The sequence below is a fragment of the Eucyclogobius newberryi genome, unplaced genomic scaffold (assembly GCF_026437365.1).
Source record: "Eucyclogobius newberryi isolate DKJ021-1_F unplaced genomic scaffold, fEucNew1.0.hap1 SCAF_1, whole genome shotgun sequence".
Taxonomy (NCBI): domain Eukaryota; kingdom Metazoa; phylum Chordata; class Actinopteri; order Gobiiformes; family Gobiidae; genus Eucyclogobius; species Eucyclogobius newberryi.
Window position 1 is genome coordinate 38,864,738 of NW_027315723.1, and position 12,596 is coordinate 38,877,333.

Below are 12,596 nucleotides of genomic sequence, written 5' to 3' on the forward strand. Positions count from 1 at the left end.
CATTTATCATTTGGCTCAATTATGCTTTGAAGAAAATTCAACAATCACGTTTTTAGAGTTGAATAATGGTACCACTTTCTGTAGCTATTGTGAAAGAATAGTTTTACTTTTTTCCCATATTTGTGTTGACAGAGAAGATCACAGAGATACAGAAGTAACCATTATTCTAGCCACCTCTCTCTGTCTCAACTGATGTTACGTGAATGCAACCGATTAAATCATCAAATTAAGCTGTGATTGGCGTTTGGACATTTAGCTTCTGGAAAACCTCCAAAATCTCAATGATTTTTTCTGCCTCTTCTCTGAAAATCCATCATCTTGTCTACCGAAGCTGTCTTCATTACTCAACCTGCCCACAGAGGTCGCGCCAATAGATTTCAAGGGAGGACGCTCTTCGTCGCTCCTCTTCATTTTACAAGCACCACAAATGTCATGCCTTTTTTTTAAGTCCATTAGTTCAGTTTTTCGTTTTTGCAGCTCTCTCAGGGTCTTCTCATGTGCAAGCGTTTTCTCTTTAATATGGTTCTCATACCTGATCTTCTCCGTCTTCCAAACGTCTTCCTTGTCGATCCAAGCTTGTTGTTGCTTTTCCATATCCCGACGTTCCAATTCTAAAGTCTCACCAATCTTTTCATTCTGGCAATTCATTTTGTACAGCTTTTTTTCAAGTTGCTCTTTCTCTTTGATCCAAATCTGTTCCCGCTGTTTAAACTCATCATCGGTCGTCTCCATAAGCTCAGCAATGTCGTTTAGCTGCGTATCGATTTTTTCTTGCAACATTTCAATTTTTTGATCGTTTTTGGAGGAATCTTTTTCAAGTTCAAGTTTCTCATTTTCCCAAATCTGCTGCTGGTCTATTGCGAGCCTCTCCCGAAGCTCTTTAATTTGCTCTTGCAGTGAATAATTTTTGTCTTTGAGCTTCTCTAATTCTTTATCCTTTTGGGCGCAATCTCGTTCAATTTCTGATGTCTCTTTTTCCCAAATCTCCTGCTGGTTTTCTAGCTGAGAATACAGGTTTTTGCAATACTCTTGGTGTTCTGTTGCAAGCATCTCCTGGAGCTCTTCAATTTTTCCTCGCAGTGAATAATTTTTGTCTTCAAGCTTCTTAAATTCTTTATCCTTTTGGGCGCAATGTCTTTCAATTTCGAATTTCTCTTTTTCCCAAATATCCCTCTGGTGTTTTAACTGAGAATCCAAGTTTTTGCAGTACTCTTGTTGTTTTGTTGCGAGCATCTCCTGAAGCTCTTCCGTTTGGCCTAGCAGTGAATTATTTTTGTCTTTAAGCTGCTCTAATTCTTTATCTTTTCGGGCACAATCTCTATCAATTCCGAGTTTCTCTATTCCCCAAATCTCCTGCTGTTGTTTTAACTGCAAATCCAACTTTTTGTGATATTCTTGTTGTTTCGTTGCCAGCGTCTCCTGAAGCTCTTCAATTTGGCCTTGCAGTGAATCTTTTTTGCCTTTAAGCTTCTCTAATTCTTTGTCCTTCCGGGCGCAATCTCTTTTCATTTCGAATTTCTCTTTTTCCAAAATGTCCTGATGTTTTTTTAAATCAAGATACTTTCTCTGTTCCTTTGCAAAAGTCTCCTCGTACGCTATGTTTTGGTGTTGCAGCTTATCAATTTCATCTTGCAGCTTCTTGATGGAGTAATTCACTTCTTTGACTTCCAGTTGTTTCAAAAACTCTTGCTGCATTTTTAACTTCTCACTATACTTTTCCTGCTCTATTATCAAATTCTCCTGAAGCTTCTCAATTTTTCTTTTCAATCTCTCAATTTCATTTTGCTGCTTCTCAATCGTTTCAGAATTTTTGGACCAATCTCTTTGAAGTTCAGATTTTTCTTTGGCCCAAATTTCTTGTTTCTGGTTTAATTCACAATTTATTTTCTCTTGGTAATTTTGCTTTTCTGTTGCAAAATCTTCCTTTAGTGTAAAGATTCTGTTTTGCAGCTTCTCGATTTGGTCGTTCTTTTTGGAACATTCTTCTTTGAATTTAAGTTTCTCTTTTTGCCCTATCTCTTTCAATTCCAAAATCTGTTTTTCACAACTATTTAACTTTTCTTGCCATTTGCTATTGTTGTCGATCAGCTGTGCTTGTTGTTCCTCCATTTTCAGGCTGTTTGTTGTCACGGTTTGGACTCTGCCGAACACTGATGTCTGCTGGGAATATTTCTGATTTGCTGCTAGCTGCATTTTCAGGTAATCCCTTTCAGTGGTCAGCATTATTTCTGTATGTGACCAATCCTGTTGCGACCGATTGACTTTCATGACAAGTTCCCTGTTTTCATCCTCCAATTTCCTGATTTTATCCTCTAATTTCTTTATTTCATCCCCTAATTTTGCTTTCTCATCAGCCCTGAACTTTTCGTCATGCTCTCTCTCACTGGGAAGAAATTGGTTCTCCTTTTTGGCCACCTGACTTTTTAATGTGGCAAGATCTTTCATCCCGTTGGTCTCTTGCTCCCTCTTCTCGGTTAGCTCCTTGTTCAGCTCAGCATTTTTTTTCAGGAGGGCTGTCTCTCTATCGAAGAAAGCTTTCTCATTGCCTTCATAAATGTTTTTTCTTTCCTGCAATTGCTGCTGCTGATCTTTCACTTTACTCTCAAGCTTTTTGATTTCATTCTGCATGCTCTGTTTTTCTTTTTTCCAAGACACTTCCTTATCAAACAAGACAAATTTGGCTTCTTGTTCCATGTATTCCCCTCCACGGACCCAAGTGGATTCAAGCTCCATCAAAGAAGTTGGTTGAACCCCCCTGGATCCCATGGTTCCCTTACCATCAGCTGAGATCATGTCCCGCTCAGTTGTTGTTGTTGTTGTTGTTGTTCTTGCTGTTCTTGCTGTTCTTGTTGTTCTTGTTGTTCTTGTTGTTCTTGTTGTTCTTGTTGTTCTTGTTGTTCTTGTTGTTCTTGTTCTTGTTGCCGCCGCCCACTGCAGTTGTATGTATTCTGTAGTTGTACGTCTTCAAAGTATGTGTTTTACGCCATACCGTTAAAAAAAAGATACAACAAAAAAGTGAATCTTCTTCTTTGGTGTTTCATGGGGGCTGGTATCCATGTGTTACATTGCCGCCACCTACTGTACACTTTATTCTTTAGACTTTGTTTTTTCGACATTATTCTGTAGACTCCCCCCGCCCCCCACTTGTGCAGTCCCCGCCACCCACTGTAGTTGTACGTCTTAGACTTTATTCTTTAGACTTTATGTTGTTGTTGTTGTTGTTTTATGGCGGTTGGCATCCGAGTGTTGCATTACCGCCAGACTTTATTCCTCAGACGTTTCGTAGTCCTCAGACTCTGTCGTAGTCCGTAAAAGTACTCCTCCCATCGCTTTGGCGTTACAAAGCCCATGAGGTCATGATGTGTTTTTGTGACTAGAATAGTTGTTGTGTCAGAGACCAACCGGCTTTATTCCAGGGAGACTCTTCTTCACCTTCCTCGCCCTCTTTGACGTTCGGTGCTTTGGAAGTACAAAGCCCATGAGATCATGGGACGTCTTTGTTGTTTTACAAAGCCCATGAGGTCATGGGACGTCTTTGTCGTTTTATCCTTTAGAAGTCCTTCTTCCATCACTTTGGCGTTTCTAGGCCCATGAAGTCCAAGCGCGTTAGAACATCCTCTTGCTCCTCATCCTCGGCTCAGTCTCCAACACCCCCCACCTCTATAAACGTTTACCCAGCCCTGTGCTACATAAGTAAGCAACCACAGCCTGACACAAACCCTGTGACTGGATCGCCAGAACGTTCCGCAGATTGAACTCCCGCCCATTATTCCGAAACCACAAGGCCAACCCGGCCCTTTCCCTATCATAAGCCTCACAGCAAATCAGCACATGCTCGACAGTCTCTGGCACCCGACAGTGACCACACAGACCGGTCGGATGTTTGCCTATCCTACTTAGTGACCAATTGAGTCCAGTATGGCCAATCCTCATGCGGGCGAAGGCCCTTTCCTCCCACGCGTTCCTGCCCATAGACCCGCAAGGACCCACACTACCCTGTATGTGATAGAGATGCCGTCCAGTAACACAGTGGCTCCAAAATTCCTGCCAAAGGCCGACCACATGACTCTTGATAACAGGCTTGATTTCAGATTTGCTTAACTCAACCGCCACATCAATTGATGGCCGCCGAAGGGAACGTTTAGCCAGTGCATCAGCCATTTCGTTACCATCCACCCCCACATGCGCAGGGACCCAAATGAAGGAAACCCTCACATCCTTCCTGGACAGGGAGAGCAACAGACAGAAGATGCCATTCAACACATCCTGTCTGCAATCCGATTTCCCAGATTTAATGCTTTGCAATGCAGAAAGGCTGTCAGAGGCCACCACAATGCCGCAACACTGCAAAGCAGATTCCGCCCATTCCAACGCCAACCGTATCGCTATAAGTTCCGACGTGAAAACAGAAAGGCGATCTGTCAACCTCTTCTTGACCGCTAGCCCCAGGTCAGGCACAAAATAAGCGGCGCCAGTACGCCCACTCTCAGGATCCCTAGACCCGTCGGTATAAATAAACACATCACCTGAGTGCTTATCGATGAGCGCTTGAACGGCAAACTGCGGTGCCCTCCCAGCGACTCCTCTAAGCTTGCCATGCAAGCTAACATCAACAGGAGCCGGGACAAACTTCCACGGAGCTATAGCAGACAAAGCCACCGACGGGCTCACACGCAGATCACCAACCCCCGCAAGCCGCGGTTTCCTATCCTTCAGACTTCACTCTTTAAGACAACCTATGGTCTAAGGAATAAAGTCTGGCGGTAATGCAACACTCGGATGCCAACCGCCATAAAACAACAACAACAACAACAACTATGATTGTATGACCTCATAAAACTCCCTGGTAATCAAAGCCGGCAGCGAATCAGAAGAGAGCTTCATCACCGTAGCAACCCAACTTTGCATTGAATAGAGCTCGGGATTGTGACCTTATATCATATAATTTTCTATTCAGCCCAAGCTTAAACCAATGAAGATGTATTATTCATCAGTAGTGTTTCAGCCATTTATCAGGTTTTTCCAATTTTATTTAATTTTTTTGTATTTTACAGTTTTTTGTATCCTACTGGCAAACAGAATCCCTCAAATATTTAGGTGTGGTTCTTTATAAAGACCCATAGATTTTTTTGAGAGAAGTATACCAAAAGAAAGACCTTGAAAAATGGAACCTTATACCACATTTTAGTCTAAGCCAAAGAATTGATTGATCAATCAAAATGAATGTCTTGTCTTGAATTTTTGTATCTATTCCAAACTCTATTCTATCCCCAACCAGATGTTTGATGAGTGGAAATACGCAATTTCTAGATCTATATAGCAATGTAAAAGACCCTGACCCGGTTTAAGATCCTACAAGTGGTTGGGGCCTACTTTGCCTACTTCATTTCAGATCAGAACACTGCTGTACTGGTGTGACCTAGAATACGAGGCACAGTGAAAAAATATTGAGTGCAATGTTGTGCCAGGGGTTCCTGTAGAGGCCTTACTGGCATAAGACAAACGACTGAATAACTTGGAGGAAGTTGAGGGCCCATGAGTAAAATCTGCGCTAATGACATGGAGAAGCTAATCGAAACATATAAATTGAACAAAGATATTCAAATCTTAAGATAGTTGGCTTATGACCAACGTTTTAAGCCAAACCGCACCAACCTGAGATTTAAGACATGGATAACAAAAGGCGTAAACATTTTTTACCAGATCGTAAAGAAAATCTAATGAAAAGCTTGGATATGTTAATGTGATCCTTTGGCCTGAGAAACAGGACTTTTATAGGTACTTATTAATAAGGAGTTATCATAATCAAGAAATAAAACAAAGCAACAACAATATGACTGAAATCTTTATCAAAGCATATACATTTGAACTTTCAAGGGAAATAATATCTAAAGGATATGGATTTTAATATATACTAAATATATTAAAATTAAAATAGAAAAGGAAGGTACTTTTGTTTTGACAGATGAGGAGTGGGAAGAAATATGAAATATACGTCACAGTGGAGAAAGTCCCATGTTTGAAGGGAATTTAGTTGGAAGAAAGTGACCTGTTTTTTCATAAGACCATGTCAAAGTGTACATTATTCACAGGGAGGGGCCAAATGCTGGAGAGACTGTGGCTCCCGGGAGGCAGATCATTACCATGTGTTTTTGGACTCTTTTTGATACTAAAATTCCACTCAATTTTGGAGCAATGTATTTAGGCCTCAAAACTCCCGCCATGGACATAATGGATGGATACAAAAAATGGATGACACAAACTCCACCGATGATGAAGGACTGGACGGACATCATAACTGACATGAGCACCATGGAAAACATAACCGCCGGACTCAACGTGAAAATAGACAAATTCAACAAACAATGAACAAAATGGGACTCTTACTTCCTGCCATAATATCTGATAACCACTCTTTTCTTTAGATACCACCTCATGCTTTACTTATCCTGAGTTCTCTGTGGTCCTGCCCTCTTTACATGGGTCAGTTTGTTCTATGTACGTTCTTGTTGTTTTACGTTTAAAAAAAAAGTAATAACAAAAAAACATATATCAATATTTCTCATACCTCCTGCAAAACCAGCAGTTGTTTGTATTTTTAGTTTCTCATACACCTACCAGTGCACTGAAGTCTAGTTATCAGGGTTAATACATCCAAACTGAGGGACAATGGGTGTTGAACCAAATGTTATATAAAAACAATAGTTTGATGCATCAGACAGTTTTTAATAGCTTGTCATAAGGGGTAGTTTGCTTGTCTCCATGGAGACAACCAGACAATAAACTCCAGTGGTGGCAAAAGAACTGAAAATGTGTATTCAAATAAAACTAGTTACATGACTAAAATGTACTAATTCTAACTCAAACTACTACCAGTAGTTAGTTACTTGTCACTTTTTAAAACAGTTTGAAAAGCATTTTCAAAACTTGATCAATCACACTTTAAAAGTGAAGTAAAGGACTGTGTGTACTTCTGCTAATTCACTTCTTATCTTAGCATTCAATTGCTGCTATTGTTAACAGTGTTTGTCACTGATAGTTCAAGCTTTCTTGCTTCTCTATTGTCTTGAATGTCCCTTTGAGGAAGTCATTTTGCAGTTTTGCACTATTGTGTTTACCTTCATAGAAAACAGTATTTATAAAAAGAAGCACAATGTGAAGCAAAGTATGTGAATATTTAGTTCAATGTGTAGTATTTAGTTGTAAAAGTTCAGACGAGACTCCTGCAGTTTAGGGCCAGCTGTGTTTGACCCCCGACCTCTGACCCTATGCCCTGACACATACTGGTTAATGAGGCTGACAAAAGGCCATGGCACAAGGCATTATGGGAAACAAGAGCCATAGTTTATGTTGGGCAAGGTGTTTACTGACATCTCTACCAAAGTCGAGCTGTAGTTGGTGTTTTCATCTACCAACATTTGTATCAGTCGACTATTCTTTATTCCAAGTGTAAGTTTTCATGGGACAAGAGTAAAAATAAGTCATGGAGTGGATTATTTGAAGAGGAAGTGAATTCTAAACGTAATCCTCCTTTTACACATGAATTCATTGCTTCTTAGTACTTTTCTTAAATACTGTTATAGTCTTGTGAGTGCAGTTTGGGTCAGATCAGATATATACTGGAGAGTTTTGAGAACTTTTGCCAGTTTCCCATGTAGTCGACTAATCGATTGGCAGCCAGGGCATATCTTTGGTCGAACAAGAGTGTCTTTAGCGATGCTGGTGAGATTATTGGGCACGCTGATCGAGGGGGAGAGTGAGAACGAGTACAAATACACTCCCATTTACAGTAATAACTATGAATACATGTGGATGCCCTCCTACAACATTTCATTCATTCATTCGCATCATTTCTGACATAGCACCTTGTTATCAGCCCATTATTCTCGTCATCGGTCAGAGTTGAGAAGCAAAGTAAGTGGACTGTGATTGACGTTGAGGTCGGAAAAGTCGTCTTGGTTGAATTTATGTCAAACAAATGACTAGAGCAGTGTTAAACAAAGTGGATATGTCATGATTCCTCGCCTCCAGCCCATAGACCAGTACTGGACTGTAACTACATGCATGTGTGTTCTGCTGTAGTGACGCCCAATGAGCCCTCCAGCGCGGTGGTTTTAGACTGCAGCCCCTGGTTTCATGGTCCAGGTCTAAGCGGCCAGGCCCAACCCGACTCGCCCCCTCTCCACAGGGTTGTCGTCGTCCCCCCCCCACAATCCCCAGGCCTATCCCACACCAAGATTTGCAGCCCCTGACACTTTCATTGATTGGAAAACACCAGCACGGGCCCAGGAGTTAAGTAAGTCCATTAACACTGCAGAGAGTAATGGCTGCGAATGCGGTGCCAGCGCTGCCACACACGCAGATCAAGCCCGAGTTTGGTCGTTACACAGCGGGTGAAGATTTCCAGGAAACAAAACCCCCAAAGTCCCTAACAGAGAGATATTAAAGAGTAGGAAAGTCTGGTGAGGGTGAGGTGAAGCTGGTGGGGCGCAGACGGGTGAGGAGAGCTGCGGTCCTTTTGAGTAATACCTCCAGAAATGACAGTACTAGTAAAAAATCAATTTGACAGTCTCACCATGTCAAATAAAATGATGAAATTATGTGTATGCTATTTGTGATTAGTTAATAGTGATAGTCAAAATAGGTGCTGCACTTACTGTATTTATTTGACCAAACCTTTTTATACAAAACCTTTGAATTTCCTTTTTTTTACAACCCATGTTCAAGCTGCGTATGGAAAAAAAAAATCTGTTGTTAAGTTAAAATTCCAAGCCTATTATGTAAAATCTGTTTATAATATGACACTCATTATGTACACTCACAAGTCACACCTGACACCCTCAAAGTGTTGTAAAAAACATGAAATATGACGAGAAAAGCGTTAGGAGAATATGGAGTATGTGTGGATAAAACAGGGAACAGAGAAAACCAAATATTGAAATAAGTGTTATAGTGCTTAAGTTGACCCCTCTTCAAAATGATTCAGACTTCATTGTGTTGAAACAATGAAGTCTGAATCAATAAGGAAAAATAATCTGAATTGCTCACCACGTTGCGAGACCATCCAGATGTCTTTTGCTGACATTATAATAGTAACCATATTATAACTATGAGCATTTGACTGTATATTAGACATTCCATATCAACTCCACACATCAAAACGGAAGCATTTACGTTTTCTATTTGTATCATTATTATTATTATTAACATTATGAACATTATTTTCCCTCGAAATACTGAAATCTAAAATAACATATTTTACATAGCAAACTTGCCCCCAAATCCTGACTTTTTAACTATTCTGCGCATTTGTATCTTAATATAAATGTGTTTAGTCAGCTGTTCTATTCTCTGCATGTTTCTGTTCCCCTGTGGCCTTTTCTTCAGTATTTTCCCTGAGTCGAATAAATGTTTTAGGCAAGTGTACGCTGAGTTTGCTGATGACTAAAGACACATGCAACAAAAAAATGTGTCTGAAAGTGACTCAAACTAAATGGAAAACTGGTGTAGAAGCTGTAAAAGCCATCTGACCGACCTGATCTGCTCTGAACAGTGGAGCAGTGATATTAATTTGGAACCAGGGCCTGTTAAATCAATCAGTGAGTGAGTCTAAGGAAAAGCCCGGCCAGAGCGCAGCAGTTCATCTTCTTTGAGGGAGGGGGAAATCTAGTCTCATGGAGAGTGAACAGTGCCATCTAGTGGACATTCAGGGTGTACTGCATTAGGCCTCTCCAAGCTGGGCCTCAATTATTCTCAAATGCATTATTCATAACTCTACATTCTGTTTTAGAGAGAGTAGAAGAGTGCGTTTCACCCCCACAACATAAATCGAGGCCATAAAAAGTGTAAGGTGTCAAAGAAGCACAAATATCCTACGACACAAATCATATCAATACCAATGCAAAAAAAAAAAAAAGTGACAAACTAATGAAAGTCAGTTTAAAAGCCGTTATTCCACAGACACAGACTCTTGGGATTTTATGGCCCATTCAAGCAGCACTAAATCAGCTCCACAGACAGCGCTCTCCAAACATTAGTGTCATCCTCCTCCTCCATGCAAGCCCCCTCTGGGAACTGTGAGAAAACCTTGACTTTAGTGCATTTTACCGCTTTATCCATAAGTCAGACAATTAGTATTTTACCAAGCGTAACATAGTACAGTGATTTAAAGTTGCTCATAGTTTCTATCAAATCGCACGGATGCTATTGACATTAAGTCTAAGTTTGATCACAGTTAAAAAAGAACTTTCAACATGCATCAGTTGTCTTAAGATCCACCAGAGGGCAGCAGTCGTCTCTTTTTGATCAAAGAGCTTCGTGGATTCAGACAGCATCACTGGGACACTTCATCTATTCCTTCAGATGAGTCAGTGTTGGAAATGCCTGATTCAGCAACTCATATTTTCTGTGGTTTAGGCAAAGGCCTGTGTAACGTTTGTAGGTGTTGCAGGCTGGTTTGTCAGTGTGTACACATTCATAAGGTTGTCTGGCAGTGTCTGCACCAGCTTTACCATTGTCTACTGTCCTATGTCCTATCTGAGTGTCTATGGCCCACACACGACGTGGCCAGACCTTAAAATGCGTAAGATTTTTACTTTATTTTGTGTATTTATATCTGTTGCACTTTGTAAATTATAGTTTTACACTAATCAAATAATAGGTATTTCAGAAAAAATCTGTAGTAAATTACAGAAAGTGACATCACACAAGAAACATTCCAGACAAGGTTTATGCAGAATTTATACAATTTAAACTACTTTTTTTTTACTATAGAAACAATTATTCAACTAAATAAAAAGTTTTTCTCATACATTTTTATTTGTAAAATAAAATTTAAAAATGTATATTAGATGATTTTTTTTTTTGCTGAGTAATTTCCAAGTGTGATGTCATCAATTACAAACAGAAAGTGAAATTACAAACCTAAAAAAAGCTATTCTAACATTTTTATAATTTTTGACAACAAATGTTGTCAAAAATTATAAAAATGTTAGAATTAGTTAAAATGTTAGAAAAACTCGATGCAGTTAAGTTTTATGTATATAAAATTATATACATTAAACTTAACTACTTTTAAAACTTAACGACCTGTCAGAGGCCCTTAACCTCTCACAGTTAAACAGGGGCTGAAGCAGGACTCAGCTGCCACATTGGGCACCAGAACTTTACCAAAAACTATTTAATGAGTTACAGAAAGGAATTAATTTGAATTCCCCTTGTGGGTATCTCCTGGCCTGTCCTGTCTCCTGTGCTGCCCCCTCCTGCTGTGGACGGGTCACTGCGAGGTGAGGTCTTGACAAACAGAGGACAAGCTTAAATCTGGAGCCAAACGCCATCTGCTCGACCCCAAGGAGTTTGTATTATTCAATATGGAACACTGGAAAGGCAACAAGTTACAAAGAAAGTTTCAAGCATTAGGGTTCATCCTTGTGATTAATAAAGTATTCATTTTAAGTTTATTTTTTACCTGTAAAAAACATCCCCTGCATAAAGAACGTGTGTTAAGTTGGTTTGTTTAATGTTTCTGCGCTGTTGTAAAATATACCGTATTTTCTGGACATAAGTCGCACCAGCCAAAAAAATGCATAATAGAGAAAAAAAAACATATATAAGTCGCACTGGATTATGAAATGCAGTTGCAAGTGTGAAAATAACAAATAATATCACATATAAGTCGCTCCGGAGTTTAAGTATATAAGTATAGATATAAGTATAAGTCGTACCACGGCCAAAACTATGAAAAAAAAAAAGAGACTCATAGTCCGGAAAATACGATACATGGATTATATTCTTAATGGGTAATATTGAAATTGTTGTTTTGGAGATACTATGCAAATGTGACTATTGACTGCATGGTACAATTTATTAAAAAGGCTTTCTGCCCTATTGTGGTTCATACTTCACCCTCAACCAATGACCATGATGTTGACAGGCGTGTTTAAGTACATTTCTCATGGATTGGACCTGAATAATCACGATTATCGATTCAACTAACATAGCAAAATTACCTATTTTTTATTCAATATACAGCCAGAAAAATAGCTGAAATGTTACGAAATTTATTTTATCTGTCTGTTTTTGTCAAATGTAACTTTATTTTGTCTTTCAGAAAGTTATTTTTTGTAACTTTGGTCACAAACTGGAGAAACAGTAACATATTAAACCACTGTTTGGTGTCTTAATAATCGTGAATAATTGTTAAATCGTGATGTTTTTTCCCCTTTTAATCGAAACACTAAAATTTGACATGGTGACATCCTTTCTGGCAACCTTGTGGTAATAAGACTGATTCATTGTGTTTCAAAAGACTTCAGGTTTTGCTTCATATAAAAACAGTACAGTATCTTTTTAAACATCTACCGATCTGGTTAGCCCAAACAGCACTGAACGTAAACGTTATCTATTCAGTTTAAATCTAGCTTTGGTGCATTGTTAGGACCCAGTTTGTGCCACCCTGACGATGCAGCAGGCGGCACGAGCACTTGTCTTCACTTCAACTTTTTGTCTATTCAAGGTCGGGCTATGATTGTGCTCTAGTTTCCATGGAAAAATGCAGGAACTTAAGAGTGCGGCGCCAAGCAACAGGCCAAAAGTGT

General features: G+C 39.5%; 1 protein-coding gene across 1 annotated transcript; it reads right to left on the minus strand.

Annotated features, from left to right (window-relative positions):
- Positions 1 to 252: 252 nt before the first annotated feature.
- LOC140364006 (uncharacterized) lies at positions 253 to 2,779 on the minus strand. The gene has a single exon (XM_072450334.1). The coding sequence runs from the start codon at positions 2,764 to 2,766 to the stop codon at positions 253 to 255; it is 2,514 nt and encodes an 837-aa protein (XP_072306435.1). The 5' UTR covers positions 2,767 to 2,779.
- Positions 2,780 to 12,596: the final 9,817 nt, after the last annotated feature.